The 22,526-nt window shown below is 59.2% G+C and overlaps 2 protein-coding genes and 1 long non-coding RNA gene across 17 annotated transcripts in view; 2 read left to right on the top strand and 1 right to left on the bottom strand.

The window, feature by feature from the left end:
- The first annotated feature begins 2,038 nt into the window (after window positions 1-2,038).
- Window positions 2,039-6,070, top strand: LRRC10B (leucine rich repeat containing 10B). The gene has a single exon (XM_073883651.1). The coding sequence runs from the start codon at window positions 4,044-4,046 to the stop codon at window positions 4,920-4,922; it is 879 nt and encodes a 292-aa protein (XP_073739752.1). The 5' UTR covers window positions 2,039-4,043; the 3' UTR covers window positions 4,923-6,070.
- Window positions 6,071-6,726: 656 nt separating this feature from the next.
- LOC141370966 (uncharacterized) lies at window positions 6,727-11,109 on the top strand. Its single transcript, XR_012375503.1, has 4 exons — window positions 6,727-6,784; window positions 6,915-7,014; window positions 10,811-10,846; window positions 10,997-11,109. It is a non-coding gene; the product is annotated as an uncharacterized lncRNA (long non-coding RNA).
- The window catches only part of SYT7 (synaptotagmin 7), a 63,406-nt gene continuing 49,381 nt past the window's right edge, over window positions 8,502-22,526 (bottom strand). For 4 of the 15 annotated variants that reach the window (XM_073883643.1, XM_073883642.1, XM_025878753.2 and 1 more), the window contains exons 9-13: window positions 20,374-20,644; window positions 16,941-17,110; window positions 16,336-16,450; window positions 15,589-15,788; window positions 11,006-13,438 (exon numbers count right to left, since the gene is read on the bottom strand). In XM_073883643.1, the coding sequence (XP_073739744.1) occupies window positions 13,334-13,438; window positions 15,589-15,788; window positions 16,336-16,450; window positions 16,941-17,110; window positions 20,374-20,644 (861 nt within the window). In that variant the 3' untranslated portion in view covers window positions 11,006-13,333. Of the gene's footprint in view, window positions 9,342-9,389; window positions 9,409-11,004; window positions 13,439-15,588; window positions 15,789-16,335; window positions 16,451-16,940; window positions 17,111-20,373; window positions 20,645-22,526 lie in introns of those variants that run through there. The other 11 variants (XM_073883638.1, XM_073883639.1, XM_073883647.1 and 8 more) reach the window with 7 other exon arrangements.

Genomic DNA, 22,526 nt, shown 5'->3' with positions numbered 1-22,526 from the left:
TGACCCTCCCCCCTCTCATGTGCTCTCTCTCTCTCTCTCTCTCTCATTCTCTCTGTCTCAAATAAATAAATAAAAACAAATCTTTAAATGGGGTCCTCCATCCTCCTCTCTCCCCCTTGCTTCATTTCCTGCATAGCCTGACTAGCCCCTCACCGACTGTGAACGCATTTTGTTGCTTATCTCCACTCACAGGGACAGAAGTTCTACAGTCAGGGGTTTTTGTCTATAATGTTCACATTCACAGCAATTCCCAGTGCCTGGGCACACAAGTAGGGGCTTCCTGTTTGTTGAATTAATACCTGAATGGAGGCAAGGGTTCAAGTTGGGGGGCAGTGCAGGTCAGGGGAGTGAGCCGTGGCATGAAGGACACATGGTCAATGTCCCTTTTCTCCAAATGAGGGAGTTGGACTAGACCCCAGAAGATCGTGAACCCCTGGGAAAAGTGCACATCAATGGTGAGTTCCTGCCTCCACGCATTGTTCTGGGATGAGGGTCCCTAACTTCTTGCGGACATTTAACAGAGTTCAGCATCATCCCTGCTCTGGTGTTTCCTGGTTGGATCTAATAGGCTCAAATCCTTGCTAAGAACCCACGATGCTGACGCTCCAGGATCTTATTCTGGTCTCAGTAGTGGTCCTGGCCCCAGAGAGGGGAATGGGAGCCAGAGGGGGGCCTTGGCAGGGTCAGCGCGGCGGGGGGGGGGGGGGGGGGGGGGGGGGGGGGCGGGGAGAGGGACACGCACGGGAGGGCACAGAGGAGACTTGTATGACTACATGTGCTGCCTTCTTTTTATTTAAAAGAATGTAGATGTAGAGCAAGTATGACAAAATGTGAACAATTGTCAACACCGGATGCTGGGCCCAGGGGTGTTTGTCACAGAGAGCTTTGTACTTTTTCTGTATTTCAAAAATTTATTTAAAAAAAAACCCCCACAGATTTGGAGGTGGGCAGGGCAGTTATAGCTCGTGAAGAGGCATAGAGAAGCTGTTTCTGGGGGGCCTGAGGGACATGCACTTTGGTCATTTTTCCGGAGTGTGTGTGTGTGTGTGTGTGTGTGTGTGTGTGTGTGTGTGGGCAGAGGGGACGGCCGGTCGGAGCCCATCCCTGGAGCCGTTGGAGCCCTTTCTTCCCTCCCCGCTGCTCCCCCTTCCCAGGTCTCAGTTTCCTGCCTTCCTGGGGAGCAGGGAAAGGCTGAGAGGCCCCGTGCTGGGGGTGAAGCTAATTCATTAGTGACGCTCGACAAGGACCGGGAGCCTGCAGCGCTCGCGTGATTCATCAACATGATTGCCCGGCTGCCAGCCTGCGTGGGCCCGGAACGCCAGCACATTTTACCTTTCCCCACCGAGAACGGCCTGGTGGGAGGTGAAGGCACATGATCTACCCAGAGCAAGAGAAAGACTTGGAGGAAAAAGACGGCTGGCCCCCTGTGCCCTTGAACCCAGGAAGCTCTGCCAGGCCGGTGCTGGATTTGCAGGGGCTCCCTGTGGCTCCTGCCATGTCCGTAGAGCCCAAGAGGGCCGCGGGCCGCCTGGTGCTGGAGTGCCAGTTCCGGGCATGTGGCAAGGGGGCTGGGGGGTGCTGGCTGGGCTTCCTCCTCCACAGTGAATGTTCCCTTGGGGAAACTGCTTGGGGGGGGGGGGGGGGGCGGGGGGGGGGGGGGGCGGTGAGGGGGAGGGACTCATGCTCTTCCCCAGTAGCCTGGCTGGGTTTTCTTCAGCTTTTTGGTCTCTTCTAAAAAGTTCTCCCAAATGAGTAGAAGAGTGGGTTGGGGCTTAGTTGAAGTCCGGAAGGAGCTCAGAACCCTCTTACACCCCAGGTCTGGTGTCCGGGCTCCGCTTAATCTCTGCCTGAGTCCCCTGCCTCGGCTCGGAGTCCCGCCTTTATTTTGAGAGTGCCCCTCCCAGGACAGGGGTCCGTGGCTGGGTTCCTGGCTCACAGCAATACCTGCCTCTGTCTCCCATCACCTGTTCACCCCATGCTTTTTCATCCCTTTATCTGACAAGTATATATGGTGCATCTGAGCAAAAGAAGCCAGGAACAAGGAAAAAAAAGAAAGGAAAAAAAAAAAGAAAAAATAGGCACCGAATAATCTCATTTATATGAAATTCAAGAACAGGCAAAACTGATCCGTGATGATAAAGGTCACACTCATGGTTGCCTCTGGGAGGCGGGGATTGACTGAAAAGAGGCTCAGGGGAGCTCTGAGTGATGGAAATATTACATGGGCGTTTATATTTGTCAAAACTCATCAAACTGTACACTTACAACCTCAGCATTTCATGGTATGTAAAGTTTGTTTCCATTTAAAAAATGTTAGAAGTTTTCACTGAATACCTACTACGTGCTAGACATGGTGCTGCAGCGAAGGAGATAAACTTGTCTGCCCCGGGAGGTGACATTCCAGCTTCCAAGTGGTTCTCATGCTCTCCTGGCATTGGCCACTGGTCTCTGCCCCTGGGCTGGCCTCCCTCTCTGCCTGCAGTGGGGATGGGGGTGGGGGTGGGTCAAAGGTCAGGGTGCTGCAGGGGACAGGGTCAGTTACATGGGCACACCAGCCAGGCTCAAGGGGAGGCAGGATGGAGGAGGCATCGAGCCTGCAGAGGCCGCTGCCTGGATGTAACTTCTACTGGTTGTGGTGACCTTAAGCAGGTTTCCTAATCCCTCTCAGGCCACTTTCCTCATCTTTCACATGGGACTAATGATGCTTTCCTTGTAGCTTTGGCAGGAGAGTTAGAGCCTCCGGGGTGAGAAAATTCGTTGTTTCTATAGGTTAGTGCGGTACATGATTAAGAGCACAAATCCCAGCCGCTCACCAGCGCGGTGACCTTGGGCAAGTCACCCAGCTCAAGTGAAACCCCTCAGAGCCTCAGTTTCTCCGCCTTTAACTTTGGGGTAATGAGGGTATCAACCTCAGACGTGTTGCAAGGATTCAGTGCAATGCTCTTAGTATAGCGCTGGGCACGTGGCGGGCTCGGAGGAAACGGGAGCGGGTGTTTCTGCCACGTGCTCTGGCAGGAGGGCTCTGAATGCGAGGGAAGGAGGCAGGGGCACACAGCTGTTGGTGGGAGCATGCGCAAGAGAGTTACAGAATGACAGTGGTCATCCTTGGTGGTGCTCAAAGGGGCTCACGTGTCCCAGTCCTCTGCCCACCGCAGCCACACGCAGACCTCGAACGCAGCTGGAGGGACAAGGCAGGAGACGCGCGTGAGCGCACTAACGAGGAACCTGTTGGCAGCGGGGGCGGGGGATTGGGGCGGAGCCCAGCCCGGGTCCCCACAAAGTCTCCGATGTGACCCACCCTGAAAAGGGCCGGAAAGGAACACCGCTCCGAGTTACTATCCTAAAGTGAGAAGGGGTGCAAGCCGTTGGCGACGAAGAGCCGGCATTGACCGCGCCCCTCAGTCCCTCCCCGAGAGCCACTCGGCCAGAGTCCCGGGTCGCGCGCCAGGTTTCCTAAGTCCTCGGTTCCTTCTAACTTGCTGCTCCGAGTCTACACAACCTCTCGCCAAACAGCTCGTCGTGCTAGAGGTGTAGACAGCGTCGGACGTCGTGTCGGTCTTGGCGCAGTGCCCGGCCTTCCGGGCGCGGACCTTGGGTTGCCTCGGCGTGCGCCGGCTCCCGGGGCGGGTCGCCTGGGCCGGCGGGGGGCGGGCCCGGGCGCCGGGACCCTGCTCCGGCGGCACCTCGGCCCCGCCCCGCCCCGCCCCCCCTCCGCCTCATTGGCAGCCGCACACGCGTCGGGGGTTGCCAGGGCGACGGGTCGCGGAGCCGCAAGTCAGCGAGAAGCCGAGCCAGTCGGCCTCCGGTGGAGGGAGCGGGGGAGGCCGGAGGGCGGGCGGCGCAGCGCGGCGGCGGGGCCCCGAGAGGGCGCCTCCTCCCCGGGCCGGCCCGGCCCCCCTCCCGGCGCAGGGACAGGCCGGGGCGGGGGGCCCCGGAGCCGGCGCGGCCTCGGCCCCGTCGGGGAGACCCGGGGGCGGCCAGGGCGGGGCGATGCCGGGAGGCGGCGGCGGCGGCGGCAGCGGCCCGGGCCGGGGCCCGTGACCATGGGCATCGCCGAGTCCACGCCGGACGAGCTGCCGTCGGACGCGGAGGAGCAGCTGCGCAGCGGCGAGCAGCAGCTGGAGCTGAGCGGGAGGCGGCTGCGGCGGCTGCCCAGCGCCGTGTGCGCGCTGAGCCGCCTGCAGAAGCTCTACGTGAGCGGCACCGGGCTGCGCGAGCTGCCCGAGGAGATCGAGGAACTGCGCGAGCTGCGCATCCTGGCGCTCGACTTCAACAAACTCGAGCGCCTGCCCGACGGCCTGTGTCGCCTGCCGCGCCTCACGCGCCTCTACCTGGGCGGCAACCGGCTGCTGGCGCTGCCCGCGGACTTCGCGCAGCTGCAGAGCCTGCGCTGCCTCTGGATCGAGGGCAACTTCCTGCGGCGCTTCCCGCGGCCGCTGCTGCGCCTAGTGGCGCTGCAGTCGCTGCAGATGGGCGACAACCGGCTGCGCGCGCTGCCCGCCGAGCTGCCGCGCATGACGGGCCTGCGCGGCCTGTGGCTCTACGGCAACCGCTTCGAGGAGTTCCCGCCCGCGCTGCTGCGCATGGGCCGCCTGCACATCCTCGACCTGGACCGCAACCGCCTGGGCGGCTTCCCCGACCTGCACCCGCTGCGCGCCCTGCGCGTCTTCTCCTACGACCACAACCCGGTCACTGGGCCCCCGCGCGTCGCCGACACCGTCTTCCTCGTGGGCGAGGGCGCCGTCGAGCGCATGGCCGAGCGCGACGAGCCCACGCCCCGGCCGCCGCCCCGGCGCCCAGCTCGGGCCTTTGAGGATGAGGAGGAAGAAAACCTACTCATAGGGGGCGGTGGCCCCCGGGCTCTGGGGCCCCCCGGGGGCAGCCTCCCCGCCCTGGAAGCCGCTCCAGGACTGGGCACCTGAGCCTATGCTCTGGGTGATGGACTTGGGCCATTCTGGGAGGAGGGGCTCTGGGAAGGTCTGTGGGAACGGTGGACCCCTACCTTGGGGCAGTGGAGGGGCCACTTGGGGCGAGCTGTAGGGACAGGCAGGCCTGGGCGTCATCTTCACATACGGTTGGTAAGCAGCCTACCACCTGGCTGGTCTCTGGGCAGTCCTCAGACGGAGAAGTCCTGGCTCGTCTAGTCCCCTCTGGCTCTGGCCCCTCTGATAGCGTCACTGACAGCACAGTGGGGATGCTGGCTTCCTCCTGGCGCCGTGTCCGTGCTCTCCCCAGAATCACCACCGCTGGCTGAGTCTGGATGCCCAGGGTGCCACACCAGCCCTCCTCCTCCTGGAGTTTGGATCTCCCAGACCCACCCTTTCTGGTGCAGGAGCAGCTACCTCTGAGGTGGACCGCATGCCCATGTGAGCCCAAACTGTCCTTGGAGGAGGGCCTGGGCCAAGCGCCAGTGCCCAGGACAGAAGTGGGAAAGTGGGATTGGGGCCCTAACACCGAAGCTGCCCTTGCCCCTCCACTGGGGCTCATCGCACATACCTCCCTTCCCAGGCCCCCTAAAACTTGCATGGGGGAGGGGGCGCTTAGAAGGCAGGGTCTCCACCCCTGCCTTTGATTCTGTTCTGTTCTCTTGTGCCTGGAATCTCGCTGGGAGCAGAGCGCTCTCTTCCCTCTTCCCCACAGCCTGAGCCTTCCAGCTGTCAAGTTTGAAAAGAAGCCACTGTGCCTCTAGGGCCTCCTGCGCGGAGGAGAGAGGCTCTCTGCTCTGGGAGGCTGTTCCAGCGCCTCTCCCACTGCCTGCACTCTCCATTCCCTTAAATGGGCACAGTCGGGGTGGCTGGCACGGCGTGGGGCATGGGACAAGCACTGTGTGCCTCCACTCCGTCACCAGGGACAGCCTCAGGGGGTGAGGAGTGGGGTGTCGTTCTGCAATTCCCAGGGCCAGATCTTTCCCATCCAAGCAATAACGGAAGGAGGGGGCCAGGGCTGGGGACACTCAGGGACACGGTCAGGGGCAGGGGCCCCACGTGGTAGTGTTTTCTTTAGGAAGAAAAAAAAAAAACTGGCCGTAAACATAAATTATATTTCTTGGAGAAAGAATGTGCGTTTCCCACATGCCTGTTTATTTATAAGCCCTGGGAGCACCGGGTCCCATGGCTGTGGGGAACCTGGGCTCCCTGTGGCACTGCGGTCTTGCCCGTGTGCACCAGCTCTGCGTCAGGCCGGCCATGGCCAACAGTTGTGTCCTGCCTGGGGACCAAGCGCCTGTCCTCAGTTACATTTGGCTTTGGCTGCTCGAGGCTGGCCTCCTGTCTCGCTCTCCCTCACTCTGCCCGCCAGGCACCCCCCCCCCAAACTCCCTTCCCTGTTCTTTCCAGCTTGCTTCGAAGGTTCCCAGCTCTTAATGTAATCGGAATCTCCCTCAAGCTGGGGCTGACCTTTCTCTCTTCTTTCACTGGTACTCAGCCCCCTCTCTCGCCTCCCCTCCATGTGTCTATTCTTCCCTCCTTCCATATCCCTCACTCCGTTTTCCTTTTTCTTAGTCTCTCCCTCTTTATCTCTTTTTTACTCAGTTATGGTATTACTTTCTCCCCTCATTGTTCTGGGGGAAAAAAAAAAGAAAGTTTTAAAGAAAACATCATAAAGCCTCAAGCCTAGAGGCCCATCTCCTCATGAGAAGATGCTGCCGGGCCACCATGACCATGGCAACAGGGCTGATGTCATACAAGGCCCAAAGGCCAGGTCTGGCCCAGCAGCTCTGTTGGTCACCGGACTGGGCCTGGGTTAGAGGGGGCTTGGGCTGGCTCTGGGAGCAGGCGGCTTGCAAGTGAGAGAGAAGGCCTCGAATGGACAGAAGGAGCGGGTGGGTGGGGCAGACTGGAGGCTGCTGCCTGCTCCAGGAGGATGAGGGGGTCTGGGGCTCAGCTGCAGACCTTTTCCCTCCTGGGACTCTTCAGGTGCCCCTGCTCCCCTGGCTGGAGCTCCGTCAGGGTCAGTGGACCTTCCTGGGGTCTGGGAACTTGGCGGAAGGAATTTGAGATCTCAAGAACACTCGAGGTAGGAACTGCACGCAGCCGGCCAGAGACTGTCCTCTTGCTCCGTGACTCAGACCGTGGCAGAGAGGAAATAGCCCCGGGGCCGGGCTCAGAAGGCGTGGGTTCCAGTCCCAGTTCTGCTATTGGCCAAGTCACTTGGAGCACGTCGTGGTCCCTTGGGCCTCGGTTTCCCCATCTGCACACACGATGTTGGGTTCATTTACGTGTGATGCTACAGCTCAGAACGTCATGCAGCCTGATGTTTCTCTATCTCCCTTCATGCAAATCTTAGACACAGGGGAAGTCAGGGTGCGGGAGGAGCCACGTCACCCTGGAATAATGCTGGCCCCCATAGCCCAGATTTCCTTCCTCTCGCTGGTGTGTTTCCTTGTACCTCTTCCCCTGCTGCACCTGCCTGAGAACTCTAGGTGAGGCAAAGGTCCCATGCATACCCCCGGGGCCATGTCCAGGCCCAGAGGGCCCCCTGCCTTTCTGCACTGTCAAACGTGGCTCCCTCGTCCTTGGCCACTCACTAGCCAAGCAGGGGCTGCCAAGGCTGAGCTTCTCTCCAGGGAGAGGAAGCACCTGTCGGGGCCCAGTTCCTGGCTTTGCTACTTGCTTGCTCCACTACCAGAAGCCAGTTCCTCTCGGGAAATGAGACAGCTTGGTTAAAGTGGGCGCTAACTCCTGGCTTGAGAGCACTATCGAGTGTCTGCGTCTCCATCTGGAAATGGAGAGACCAGGGTGGGAGGGGGGCCGTTGCCAAGGACAGCTGGGCATCACAGATCCCCTCAGTGCTGAAGAGAGCACAGCATTGGGAATCCTAGTTCACCCCCCACTCAACTGCCTGCGACTTCTCATTTGGCCTTGGGGGAGCAGGGAGAAGGGGAAAAGACTTTTGGAGGGGCATCTGTAACGGTGGCCATGTGTGCAGCGGCCCGGCTGGTGCGGGGCAGTCAGCGGTGGGCGGGCCTCGGGGGAGCATGGTGGGGTAGCTCTGCAAGAACTGTATGTGTGCCCAGGGGTCAGGGATCAGAGCTGGAGGGCAGGCAGTGGTGACCGTGATGACAAACAAGCAGAGGCAGTGGCAGGGCTAGGAACAGGTCCAGGGAGGGAAGGGACTTGCTCATCCAAGGGGTTCAGGCCGCCTAACCCAGGGCTAAATCCACACCATAGGAGACCCCTTCTGTCCTAAGCTGATGGTCAGGTCTCCGTGTGGAATGGGTGGGAACTTGCCCTCTCCTGGAGCCTGGCCAGCAGAGCGGCAGAGACGTGTGTGTGTGTGTGTGTGTGTGTGTGTGTGTGTGTGTGTGTCCTTTCTGAGCTTTGTTACAGTCATCCCCTGCTTCCCACCCATTCTCTGGGGCTTGGGAGAGCAGAACACGGTGCTTGGGAACTGGGGGCCCTGCGCAGACCCCCCTCCTGCCTCCAATGCCACCACACTGGCTTGCTCAGCCACCTGTCCCAAAGCTTCCTTAAGACAGACACCCAGGCACTCTTGTTCTGAGGATGGACATTTATTAGCACACCCGGGCGTGCCACACGGAACATGTATTCAGACAGGGGTCCCTGCCCAGGGGGGCTTACAATCTAAACAAGACACAACACACGCACACATACACACACACGCAGGACACAGACGCAGGGAGTGGGGCATCTTCAAGGGACACGGATGGCCAGGGGAGCCATGGGCTGGGGCGCACAGCGTGTTCAAGCATCGTCCTTCCGTTGTCTTTGTGGGGGAAGGAGTGGAGAGCAGGACGTGGCCCAGGACGGCCTTCGGGAAAGCAGTAGCGTCCAGGAGGGACTTGCGTGAGGAAGAGCACACCAGAGGACAGGGGTCCCAGGCACAGGGAGAGATGGGCAGATCTCTTGGTGAAGGCATGGATACTGGGAGAGCCAACAAGGTGAAGGCGGGCAAACCAGGCAAAAAGTCCAGGAGGAGCCCCGGAGCCCCGCGCGAGGAGCTGCTGCGTCTGCCAGGTTGTGAGGGGTCCTGCTTTCGGGCCCAGCTTTCCAGAGAGGTCCTGAACAGAAGTTCTGGCAAGGCATGCTCTTCAGGCTACTTACCTGACCTTAGGGCTCCCTCTAATCTCTGGGACAGAGATCAGAAGCCAAAAGAAGAAAACCACCTTTTAACGGGACATTGAAGCTGAGTTGGAAGAAATTCGTGGTGGGGAAGGGGACAGGGCAGGCAGCTTTAGGTGGGGGTTCTTGGTGCAGCGCAGGGAAGCAGTTGCCCACCCCAGGTGCTGGGGAGCAGGGGTGCGGTGGCCCTCTTCACTCTGGAGCGGGGCAAGGCCAGTAGGTGGACACATGGTAACAGAGGCGCACTTGTTCCTTTTGTGTCTGCAAAAGATGTAGCACCTTCCTTCTAAAGTAGCCTGAGAGCTGCCAGGCCTCGGCTTCCCCTAGGCTGTGTGGGGAGGGAAGGGAATGGGCTGGGATGGTTATTGCTCTTTTGTGAACTAAGGACACTGGTCCCGGGGAAGGAAGTAACTTGCCCGGGGACCACAGCGGCTGGAGAAGGAAGACACTGGGCCCCAGCTTCCTCAGACTGGGACTGGCCATGGCCTCTTCTGAGTTGGAAAGACTCTTCTAATCCTAAAGGATTAAACCGGGAAAGGGTGGAGAGAAGCCAAAGATCCAGCCAACAGATCTGGAACTCTTTCCTGGTCCCCGCAAGGACCGGGAAGGAGACGCTGGTCCAAAACCACGACGGGCCAGTCAACATTCAGGGGGTGGTAGGCAAGGTGGAGGGTCTTGCTTTGGATTGTCTGACCTGCCTTGGAGGGTGGTGACGGTCCCCTGGGAACTGAAGGAGGTCATGCTGGACTGGGTGAGCTAGAGGGTCTCAAGGAGACTCCGCTCCCGACAAGCCTCGCTTCAGGCCTGATCAGGAAATATGGCTGCTCTCCTGTTTTCTGGGCAGCTGGTGGGTTCATACTCTAGATCTGAGGAGGGGCTGGAAGCTCAGGGAAGGCCTCCTCACCAGTGAAGCCAAATCCCAAAGGTGACAAAGGGAGACTCAGTCCCAGGCTCCCCATTCCCCTCACCCCACTGCCTCTTCCCCTGGGAGGTGAGGTAGGGCTGGGACCCACGGAGGAAACAGCCGAGGCCCTGCTTTGTCATGATCCTTTATTGATCAGAACGAGCCCTGCCACAAAAAGCAGGGCCCATTCCCACAAAAATATGATTTTGCAAAGAGGAAATCTTGCTGGCTTAGAGGGTGCGTGTGGTGGAAAAATTTTGTATGGTTCTTTTTCCTTTTTTTTTTTTTTTCTTCAGTTATCTCTTCATTTCTCTTTGCTGCAATTTTTTTTTCTTGCGATAGTGGGTTTCTGTCTCTCTTTTTTTCTTTTTTTAAAATAAAACACTTGCACTCAAGGACTCCAACACAATAGAAACAGCGGCCACCAACCCCACCCCTGGGGCCCCAGCTGGGCTGGGGGCTCTGGGGGCCTCCTTGGCTTTTTTGTGGCTGTTTTCCTTGTCCCTTCCCTGGCGTCTGGCGCCAGTGGGCAGGTGCGGGGTGCTGTGGCAGGTGGAATTTGTCAGCAGTTACGTAGGGAGATGGTCACAAGAAAGAATACCTGAACAAGATAACAACTAAGTCTAGGGCACCCACAAAGACGGCAGATGACGCTCACGAAGGGACCTGGGACACAGTGGAGAAGAGACAGATGGGCCCAGGCCAGCCTCGGCTATCCTTGGAGACGCTGCAGGGAGAGGGGCAGGTGGGCCTTGCTTTCAGGCTACAGTAATAATACTTTGCTCCCGGGTAAGCACCTTCACAGTCCTCCTGCCTCAACCCCCAGGTCTGGTGACGGCGGCCTCACAACCTCCCCTATGAGGTAGGTGAAGTATTATTACCATCATTTTACAGATGGGGAAACTGAGGCCCCGGGAGTGTGGGTGATCTGCCCAAGGTCCTGGGATGGTGGCAGGGCTTCTGTGCCCTTCCCCCCCATCCTCAAGTTCCCCCATTCCCTGTTCTCCTCTAGCCCTAGCCCACCCCCGCCCTCACCGCATACCACCCGTCTCCTCCTGTACCAGCCCACCGGACCCTTGGCCCACCACCTGTCGCCCCTCCGCGGCCTCCCGGCGGCGGCGTCTCTGGGGCTTGGAAAACCCAGGCAGGTTTCACTGGTTCACCTGTTTGCCTGGGTGGGTCAGGTTGGGAACAGACTCCGCCCGAAGATGCTCTCTGCATATGATTGGCTAAGAGCCCCGTCGGCGGGGCTCGGAAAAAAGAGATGCAGTTGCCCCGCCCACTCGTTGCAGGTTGGTTCAATCCCTCCCCCCAGGGCTGCGCAACAGGCAGGGAGCCATGGGGGCGGGGCTGGCACCGCGCGGTGGAGGGGCACAGGATCTGAGGGAGGGATGGAGGAGGACAGATCCCTCGCCTTGCAAGGCTTCCCACAAAACCCTCTGATCCCTTCCACACAGCCTTCGGAGTTGCTGCCTTCCCGTCCCGCTGGGGGGTCTGGTCCCCAGCCCGCCCAGTAAAGACCCTGCGGTTGGGGCAGGCCCCCATTTTAAGCAAAGCTACAATACAGAAAAATTGGGATTTACAAGGAATGTGGGTGACTATTTGCTTTACAAGAGCACTCTTCAATCTACGAAATGATTCACCTACGCTGTATGATATTCCTCCAGATCCTTAGGGGGAGGGAATGGGGGCAGGGGTGTGAATTTCAGTGTAATACATTTTGATACGGGCAGCTCAAGGGGCAGCCTACTGAAAGAAAATGGCTCCCAAGTTCCCATGCTTTTGCCGTGCTCTGTAAGGGGGGACCCTATCCAGAGTCCCCCCTTGGGGTCAAGCCCCTCTCCGGGCAGAACTGTGGTCCCAGGCCGCGGCCACCGACGTGGTGTCTGGGCGCCACCTGGCGGCCTGTGCCGGAAGTGGCAGGCCCAGGCGGGCGGACCCCTGGACTTGAGACTGTTGCCCGCCGTCTTGTATCAATACCAGGACCCTCGTGGGGCTGAGCAGGCTTAAGCAGGGATCATCCCGGAATCTGCTGTCTCCAAGGGGAGGCCAGTTTTAGTCTCTGCAGCAGCCGAGGCAGAGAAGCCCTGACTTCTCTGTGTGGGGCAACCTCAAAACTTGTAGAATCTGGACTTCTGCCTGCTTCGTCTGCCTGAACTGAGAGGGGCAGAAGGAGCTGCTCTGAGGGACTGGGAGCAGTGGGGAAAGAAGGCTGGGCCAGAGACTCGGCCCCCGAATGGAAGGGAGGGAGGGAGGGAAGGGAAGGGAAGGTCTGCGAGAGCTCGGGGGATGGAGGGGTGGCAGAGGGCTGCACAGACAGGGAAGGAATCTGGGAAGCACGGAGAATTTTGCCAACTTGGCTGGGATCTGAGATCTGGGAAGGCTGAGGGTGTCTGGGCCAGGGTGTTAGGGAAGAGAGCTAGTGGGGGCTTGGGACCCCTGAGAAGGAGAGGAGGGGGTCCTGGTGGAATGTGATACACGCAGTAGGTGCCTAAAAGCTGTGAAATGATGTTCAAGAGGTGAAATTGCTCGGCAAGGCGCAGAGAGGGGCAGCGGGTGGGGGCGGCGGGAGCAGCCAAGTTCTCGGGCCTCTTCCCCCGCCCCCCATTTCACTTCTCACCCCTCACCGGCCTCTCCTTGCCCATCCCCCGCTCTGTGCATTGACCTCTCTTGGCCTCCTACCCTGCCTCACTTTATGAAAGCCTGCCTTCTTTGCACGGCTGGCCCCAGGCGGACAGGGGAAGCGTGCCCCCACCCCCATACACACACACGCGCGCACACACGGTGGATGCGACACCAAGTACATGGGCTGTGGCTCCAGGACCCTGGAGCAGGCTATATACTATCCTTGGCATTCAGGGCCCAGCCGGCACCTGAAACTGCCCTGGGACGGGCCTCTCCTGGCCAGGCCGGGGCCAAACGCCTCGGCCTCCCCTCTCCTGGGCCCACATTGGGAGCTGGGGAGAGGGCAGCTTCTCTCCACTCCAGGCACTGCCTGAAAGAAAACGGGGGACCGTGCCCACCTGGCGGGTCTCTGGAGGGATCTGCCCGTCTGCCTGTCTGGACTTCACGCTCTCCCCCACTTCTTTAGTATCAGCAAGTCAGGAAGGAAAGGGGCAAAGCAGGAAAATGGCTCCCAGAGCCCCTCCCCCAGAGCTGGACCAGTGGAGGATGAGGCTGGTACTTCCTAGAAACGGCGCCCAACTGACTCCTGGGACCCCTCCCTGGCCAAGCCCTCAGGGTCCTCCCCTCACCTATGGCGGGGGGCCAGGCCGGGCATTGTGCATAAAGTGGTGAGGGCGTGATGGGGACCCGGGCCCTCGGCCCCCTGGGCCTCCCGTGGCCACACTTAGGCCTTCAGCTGGTGCCACTGGGCCACCGGCTGCCGGGGACGGGCAATCATGTCCTTCCAGTGCTTCACCTCCCCAGGCCCGCTCTTCCAGGACAGGTAGATCTGGGGAGAAAGGGAAGAGCACAGTCTCAGTGACACTCTTGGAGGCATTGTCCCCTGCCCCCACCAGGGGGTGACGCTCCAGCTCCTCACTGGCACCCTAAGATCATGATCACGGGGACCAGGGGGCCTCCGCCTACAGTGACAGCCTACCCTCAGAGGCTCCCTCCTTCCTCCCCGCCAGCCTGACCCATTTTCCTTGCTGTGCCTCCCTCTGGGTGCCTGGGCACGCCTGGCCCTTCCCAATTAGACTCCTGACCTGTTTTGCGGTGGGGGTGGAGGCAGGTGGCCCCATGCCCTTCCCTGCCCTGTTGGCCACTGTCTGCCTCTTCTCACTTTCCATTGCTCCCACCTCCTTGCCACTTACAGCACACCAGGCACTGAGGTCAAGGCCTTAAACATACAGGTCACCGAATCCTTACCCGTGAGGCAGGTATATTATCCCCGTTTTACAGATGGAGAAACGAAGGTGCAGAGAGCAGAGACTCACCCGGAGTCATGGAATTAATAAGTAGTACAGAGGAATTTACATCTAGGCCTTTCTGGCTCTGGACTACCAGCCCCACCCAGCTGGCTTCTGTTTTAGGGGCTTCGCAGCCTCGCGGAGCTGTGTGCATGGTCCCCCCAGCTGACCCCAACCTTGTGACTGGAGGCTGGTTAGAAGCCTAGGGCTCCCTAAGGGACCCAGGCCAAAGTGAGAACCAATCCTCCTCCACCTTGGCTCAGTCAACAGAAGGTAGGATGGGTTTCAGAAGGAGCTATACTTGGTTATCTCAAGAACACCCAACTCCAAAAGGCTAAGCTTCCAAAGAGCTTCGAAGTGGATATGGTTACTTGGCCTGAGCTGATCAAGGCGGGGGCTCAGCAGGCTGCAGGCCTGCTCGGAACACAGGGTCCCGCTAGGGTATGGGTGTCACTGCCCTGAGGAATGGTGCCACCTGTGACCACAGGTTGGCCGGGCCTGTTTCCGGGGCCTTGCTTTGAGGTCAGCTGCTTCCCTTAGCCCCAGTAGCGAAGTTCTCCATCCCTGTCTGAAAGCAGCCTCCGTCTTGGCCTTTTTCCCATGGGGGTCCGGGTCACTCCTCGTTTACCCCATACAGGGCCGTGCCCCAGGTGACGCATATTTTTTCCTCACGTGCTCCTGGCATCTGCCCTTCCCCTCCACCTGCCCTCATCCCTGGCTTCCTGCACTGCTCCTGGTCAAAGCTCCATGCCCCAATGGACAAACATGCCCATAATAGGAATGCTTCAAAAATAACTTTTATTATAATGGCAGGTAACACATACATTCTAAGCACTGTACCAAGCATTTCACCCATGTTGTCTTATTTAGTCTCAGCACACTGTGAGGTTAGGACTGTCTTACTTTCATTGTGGAAATGAAATGGGGCTCAGATAGGTCATGGCTGTCAAGATGGGGGCTGGGCCCAGGCAATCTGATTCCCAAGCCCAAACTCTCAACACTAAACCATAAACGAACACGGGGATAAGACATTTCAAAGTACAGAAACTGAAGGGTTTATGTCACAGAATGACATCCTAGAAAAACTCAAGGCCAGGCACATGGCTTTTTTTTGATGAGCCTATGATGAGGAGAGGTCACTTTCTACAAGGGGAACATCTTGTAGATGTTCTCAGGCAATTCTCATACCACCCTGTGAAAGCTAGAAGGTTGGTACTATTGGGTCTGTTTTATAAATGGGGACACTGGACATCAGAGAGACAAGTGGCTTGTCCAAGGTCATACAGCTATTTAGCAGCAGATGAGGTGGGAACCGAAGCCAGGTCTTTGGACCCGCGGTCCGACTGCGGGTCTTGACACTGCCCCACAGAGCTCACCCTCTGAAGATGGGACCTGGGTGACACTGCTCTGAGGTCCTCACCCTGCCTGAGGATCCTGTCCAGAAAACTCCCTTTTGGGGACCCAAGCCACGTCCTTCTTCCACTTCCTCGTTTCCCTGCTCTTCTAGTGGCCTGTCCTGAGCTGATCAACCCACAGTAGGACACTTAGGGAAGATTTTGTCCTATCCCCTCATTTTTCGATGAAATGGAAGCCCAGAGAGGGGAAGGGACTGGCCCAGCCCTGAGCTCAACCACCGCCTCTGCTGCTTCCTGCGAGGACAGGTGTGTCACCCCACCCGCCAGGCGCCTACCTTGCCAATAACGTCGTTGCGGCTAAGCTTGTCCTTGTCCATGACAGTGATAATGATGGTCGTCTCCCTCAGCTTCTCCGTGGGGATATCAAAGGCAAAAGACTCGTTGAAGATGGGGTTCAGGTTCCTCTTCATCGTCACCGTCTTCTTCTTCTCCACCCGCTTGTCTTTGTACATCAGCCACACCTTCACGTAGGGGTCTGGGGGACGGGTAGACGAGAGGTCAGAGAGACCGTGTGGGGGCTCCCTGGGATCCCCTTCCCTCTCCAGGAGTAGCAGCCGGGGCAGGAGGGGCTGTATGCTTTCCCCAGATGGTGAGGAAAGCCCCAAGCAACGAGAGGGATCTGGGGGACCAGTGGATGGACAGACTGGAAGGGACCCTGGCCACCACCTAGTGCCCTATTATGAACAAGGAAACTGAGACGCGCAGAGGCCGGGTCTTGCCCGAGGCCACAGACGACAGGTGTTTGAGCTGGTGCTGGAGCCCAGGTCTCCCACCACAGTGCTCCCCTTCTCCTTGATTCTGGTCAGGGCAGAGTCCAAGATGAAACAGACCCTAAGGGTGCTCCAAAGGGGGTCCCCCTAGGGCTCTAGGGCATCGGAGTTGAGACCAGAGGTGGGGGTGAGAGGCTCAGGCGTGAGTGCCACAGCTCAGACCCCGCTCTCCACATCCAGCATGACCATCATGTCCTCAGAATCTCCCCGGTCCATCCCACCCCCACCCTCTGTGTTGAGAATCCCCAGAACCTGATGTGCCCCCGATGTCCATGGCTTTGAGGTTCCGGGCTTTGATGATGTTCACGATGATGGAGTTGGCAGAGGGGTTGTAGCAGAGAGACAAGAGCAGCTCCCCTCGGCTCCCCTGGGAGGGGAAGGTTGCGGGTGAGCCTGGGCTGTGGGGAAGGGTGTCCCCGCCCCCCACTTGCCTTGGCTCCCCTGGGAGGGAGAACAGGAGCGGTGTGGGGACGAGGGGAGAGGGGACAGTTAGAGAACTCTCCGGCTGGCCCCACTGCCCCAGGTCCCTCCCTGTCCTGGCCCGGGTGCTCACCCACCCCCATCTGTCACTTCTGTCACACCTGGTGTCTCCTCACCTAGCAGTTCTGTGCACTGCCCCCCGTGGGCCCCCTCCTCCCTACACAGGTGCCAGGTCCTTTACCACAGCTCAGGCAGCTCCCCCCAGGGGCCAAGCTCCGGTGCTGAGACCAAGGGTGGGAACTCTGCACCCTGGGTGCCCGTTTGCGCCTTCCCCACCACCCTCCTGACATCACCAAGGTTGCAGGCGGACTAGGACCCGATCTGCCGGCCCTGACCTGCCAGCTCCCCAAGCCAGGGGCCCACAAGTGGGGCCTTACACTCCCATCGCTGCATGGCTTCAGATCCTTCCAGAAGGTCTGCATCTGGGTCAGGTCCACCTTGTTGAGAGGGATGGACACTTCCCCAATGGGGTCATTGCGGCTGAACCGGTCATAGTCCAGGACCTGGAGGTAGAGGATCCTCTGCACCACCTTCTCGTAGGGGAAACCTGGTGGACAGACAGCACGGGTGAAGAGGGGGACAGGGGGGCCACACGGGGCCTGAGCAGGGCGACGCTCCAGGGCACAAAGTCCCTGTGCCCTGTGCCCACCTGCTGCCACCCCACTGAGGTATGGTGTGCAACAGCTGAATTCAGACCTTCCTGAAGCATCCTGTCACCATCACACTTGTCCCTCTTGACAACTCTGCAAGGTGGACGGCATCTTGTACATTTTACAGATGAGGAGACAGAGCCTTGGATGGCTTACATTACCTGCCCGCAGTCTCCCAGCTACTAAAGAGCAGAACTGGGACCATTTATGCACTCCTGTGTCACGCGTCTGTCTTGGTGGCTGGGCAGGGGCCCCTCTCTCCCCGGGCAGCCCTGCCAATGCCCATCATCCCGGGACAAGCCTGGACAAGTGGCACTGTCCGAGCCGGCCTCTGCCTCCAGAAAGCCAGCCCCAGGAGGCCTCGGGCGGAGGGGAGTGGCAAAGACACAGAAACAGGAGTGAACGCGTGTCCTCGGATGCTGCACTTCTCCCTCCAGTGATCAGCCTGTCCTTCACTGTTCCTCAACAGATCCCGAAGCTGTCCTTCTCCACGGCCACCTCCCTCATCCCAGCTGCTGGTACATTCTGCCTAGACAGTCACCAGAGTTTCCAAACCTCCCCCCCTGCTTGCGCACTTTCTCCTGCCGTCCATTGTCAACACAGCAGAGTGATCCCTTAAAAATAGAAATCCCATCACAACACTCTCCTGCTTAAAGCCTTTCAGTGGCTCCCAGCGCACTTAGAGTAAAAGCTGCGCGCCCTGACTTGGCTTTGAGTCCCTCAGTACAACCTGGCCCGCTGTCCGTTCCCGGCCTCTCTGGCAAGCACTCTCCGCTCAATGACGGGCTCCAGCCACACCAGCTTCCTTCTCCGAGTTCTAGTACCCGGTGTCTCCTGCCTCGAGGTGCCTCCACCACCTGCCCTGGCCGAGACAGGTCTCGGCTTTCCTCCCTGACATCCCAGATGGCGTTGGGTCCCCTGTTCTAGATTCCAGCACTTTCTTTTCACATCACGCACCACGGGCTGTACCAGAGACTCAGCTGTTTCCTTGGGCCTGACTCCCACCAGGCTAGGATTTTTCAGGAAGCACTCTCTGCCCTCACCCATGAGATTCCAGCATCCAGCAGTTTCTGGCACATAGTAGGCACTCGGTAAATATTTGTTTAAGTGAATCAATACTTGTAAAGATGAATAAATGGCAGTCAAATGGCCTAATGGAGCGGCAAGAGTGTGTTGGGGGGGAGCGGGTGAGGAGGCTTCAGGGGGAGCCAGGGGAGGGAGCCTGAGGAAGGGCTGAAGCTGGAGTCATTGGGCCTGGGGAGGCTTGGTCTCCTCTGAGGAAAGGCCGGCCTGGGAGGCACAGGGGGTGCAGGTCAGCCTGGAGGTCTGAGGTGGTGAGATCCTGAACCACAGTGTGAGCAGGAAGGAGAGAGGACACCCGACGCCTTAGCCTGGCTGGTGGAGAAGATGTGGGGAGAGGAAGAGCTCTGGAGGACTCTAGCACTTTCAGCCAGACGCTAGCAGCAGAACTGCTTCTGACGGGAGCAGGTGTGCTGGAAGAGGAAGTCCTGTGTTCCCCAAACTCCCAGCCCTTGAATTCCGTCAGGGCTTCCTCCTCCCTCCAAAGGGGGCTACATCTTGCTCATCTCGGGAGTCCCCGGGGACCTGCCCAGTTGACCTTTGGCATTGATTCAGGTGAATGGTTCTGGAAATGTTGGAGGCTCCAAGAGGTCCCCACATCAGAGGCAGCTCTCTTCAGCCGCAGAGGAGGTAGTTTTTTATTTAGCAAACACCTATTCTTCCGTCAGAACCCATCCTGAATGGCCCCTATTCTGGGAAATGTTTTCCAGCACCAACAAGGGGAGCAGAGAGTGGGTTCCCACAGCATCTGCCACGCAGAGTATGGCTTGGTTGTCTACACACCTATGTCTTCCACTAGATCAGGAATGCCTTGAGGGCCAAATGGTGCCCCCGACTTTTCTGCACCCCCCCCAGTCCCCAGGACAGCGCCCAATCCATAGTTGGTGCTGGATAAACGTCTGCCCAAGAGACCAGGGGATTGAAGCTCTGCCCATAAATCTCGCCCCACCAGCTGGTCTCATACTCCTCCAGAGCGCTGAGCCTCTCCCATGTCTAAACCGGCCACCACGCTGAACTGGGAAGGAGAAGGGTCCTCCCGTCCCCCGACAAGCACCCACTAGCTCACCCTCAACGATCCATCTGAGGTGAGCTCGCTGTCACCTTGCAGAAGGGGTCGGGTGTCAAACGGCTGGGACACCAGGTGGGGAAGATCCCCTGGGGTGCACACTGAAAATTCTGGAGCACCGAGGCAGCTGGTGGTGGGAGGGATTTATTCTCACTGGCTGAACATGTCAGGAAAGGATAAGGGCTTCTCTAAGCGGAGTCCAGGCACCAAAAGGGCCCGGGACAAAAATGGCTCCCTGAACACAGCCCAGCTTCCTGGTTACCTTGGCGCCTCAGAGGTAAGAGACAAAGACGGCCTTCATAGGGGGTGTGCAGGAGAGAGGAAGGGCATCTGCCTCAGCGGCCTCTAGGAGCCAGGAGCATGGTTCAGAGCTGCTGTTGCCATGCGTCTGGATGTGGGGCAGGGGTGCGGGAGGAAGGGCTCAGAGAACGGGAACAGAGGGTGTGTCTTCAACAAACTGGTGTAAAGGGTTTTCTGGGTGTTATAAGGGCTTTCACAATTCGCTGATTTGTTTCGTCCTTGTATTACCATCCGTGTTTTACAGATGCAGAAACCACGACCCAGAGACGTTCAGGGACTTGCCTTGGTCACAAAGCCAGAGGGGGCGGAGCTGGGTTTCCAACAGCCGGCCTGGGCCAGAGCCTGTACTCTGGGCCACTACACTACTCCCGGGGTCCCCCTCTGGGTCCTGGCCCGCCTCCCTCCCCGCCCGGCTGCCCCCCTCAGGACGAGTCCTGCGTCCGAGCTGAGACCCCAGGCGCCGGGTCCCGGCTGGGCTCCTCGGCCTCCGGTTCTGCTCCGCCACCGGCGGGCCCTGTCACCTGACCGCAGCTAGACACGAAACGCCTCAGGTTGGCTGGCCTGAGACACGTGCCCGTGTGGGTGAGCGCGCGCATCGGTGCACACGTACATGCGTGCACAGCGGCGCGTACATGCGCCCCTGGGTGGGGGGCGTGGGGGAGGGGAAGGCGGGACTCGGGGTGGGGGTGGGGGCGGGGGCGGCACCGGCCTCACCTTCGAAGAGGAAGGTCTCGTTCCAGTGGGGGTTCAGGTTCTTCCGCTTCACCTTGGTCTCCAGCTTGTGCTTCTTGTCTGGCAGCAGGTAGATCTTGACGAAGGGGTCGCTGGTGCCGCTGAAGTCCTTGGCGGGCAGCTCCTGGGCCTTCATGATCTTCACGGTGAGCGTGGACTCCTGGAAGTTGTAGCCGACGCTGAACTGGATCCGGCCCAGGTTCTCCCGGCTGCAGCCCTCGTGGGCCTCCTCCTCTTCGGAGCCTGGGGAGAGCTGGGGGCGGGGAGGGGGGGGGAAGGCGGGCAGGGTTGGGGAGGGCTCTGCTCCCGCCCCCTCCACCCCGGGGGGGGCCCCCACCACAGCCCAGCACAGTTAGGAAGCCTCCCTGGGCCTGAAGAGCTTGCTTTCCCTCTGGTCACCACGTGGGGCTGGCGGTGACCCGTCTCACTCACATTCACACCTGGGTGAGGACGGTCAGGTCACACGGGAGGGGCAGAGCCAGGACAGCCCCTGTCCCCCGAAACCGCAGAGCAGTGTGCACCCTACTCCCCAGTCTCCCCTGGAAGCCCTGGGTCTGCCCACTGCCCCTGCCCCAAGCTCCCGTCCCACGCTGCTTTGGCCTCCCCCGACCCGAGCTCCCCTCCCACGGTCCCGCCTTCCACAGCCCAGCGGGGCCCACTGTGAAATGCACCAGCACAAAAGCTCCAGATGAGGGAGATTGTTCGCATTTCAAAAGAGTTTACCAGGATATTTCTTTGGAAAGTGATTCTCTGGGGTTGAGGATGATGTGATTTACAAAATGAGAGAGGCGAGTTTTCAGCAGCAACATCTCATTTGTGTAAGGCATAGATCCACGTGGGGATGCTAAAAATACAGGTTCCCAGGCCCCATCCCAAGAGATGGGCCTGACTGGATGGGACTGGAGAGGGCCTGGGCAGCAGAGTTGTTTAGAAAGCACCTCAGCTCACTCTACAGCACACCCACCCCAGGGCTGAGGACCACCAGGAGGAAGGGCCCCGCCTGCATTCAGCCCGCATGTCCCAGGGGCTGGCCCTTGGGCCAGCCCAGCAAGGGACATACACATGGAGGGTGGTGTGGGTGTCCCCCTCCCATGCTGACTTTGAAAAACTAGGGGGAGTTAATTTGGGGGAGGGTCTCCCAGGCAAGTCTCAGCCGTGGCTGCTCATGGGAACCTGGGGACATTTCCTGGCTGCCTGGGTCCCAGCCCAGACCCAGGGGTCCAAGTGGCCCAGGCATCCCTCTCTCTGAAAGCTCCTCAGGTGACTGGATGAGAGCCCGAGTTGGGACTTGTGGTACCGCATTTAGGACGAAACTGCTGGCCCAGTTTGTCTCCCCACTTCCCCTACAGGAGACTTCCCTGTGACCCCTCCTTCCTCCTGGGAAGCGGCCCCAAGCTCTGAAATACTACGTACGTAGTACAGATAATAAGAATATATATAGTGTGCACCTACCATGGCGGAAGACTCTTACATCACCTTCTTACTGAATCCTGCCAACAGCTGGGCGAGGCAGTTACCACCACTCCCTAGCTGAGGAGACTGGCTCAGAGAGGTTAAGTCACACAGCCAAGATTGCACAGCGTTATGGATCCTCTCTGACTTGAGAGCCCACTCTTTCCACCAAAGCAGGCTCGCATCCCAGGGCAATTTTGAGACATCCCCCCAAGCCAGTGAGAACTCACCTGCCCCAGGTGAGAAGATTCAAATCACACTAAGAACAGTAACCACCAGGCCTGGCCTCACCCTGTGCCCTGCGCTTTGCGCTCATCGACTCCCTCCGACATCTGGATGAGGCAGGCACTACCATGTACCAGTTGGGTTTCGAGGAGAGAGAGGTGATTAGCTTGCCTCCAGTCCCCCATGAGGCAGTGGTGAGTTGAAACCTGAGGCCAGGTCAGTGCCCAGCTATCATGGGTGTCCCTCTGGCCCCCTCTCACTCCGACACTCAGATCCAGCATCTGGGGCTTCATCGGCCACACCCTGGTCCTGCCTGGAGCTGGAAGGGGGTGGGGGCTGAGCTACCTTCCCTGCTCTTCCTCACAGTGGAAGAGGGTCCCTCCGGGTCCTACCCCTTGGCCCGATCCAGGCAACCCTGCAAGCTCCCCTCCAGGCCCACAGAGAATGTGGCTTCCCGA

The sequence above is a fragment of the Callorhinus ursinus genome, unplaced genomic scaffold, assembly GCF_003265705.2.
Source record: "Callorhinus ursinus isolate GAN/ISIS: 27379988/994484 unplaced genomic scaffold, GSC_fseal_2.0 scaffold51, whole genome shotgun sequence".
Classification (NCBI taxonomy): Eukaryota; Metazoa; Chordata; class Mammalia; order Carnivora; family Otariidae; genus Callorhinus; species Callorhinus ursinus.
The sequence above is the reverse complement of the archived record's forward strand: the minus strand, read 5'-3'. Positions and strand labels throughout refer to the sequence as shown.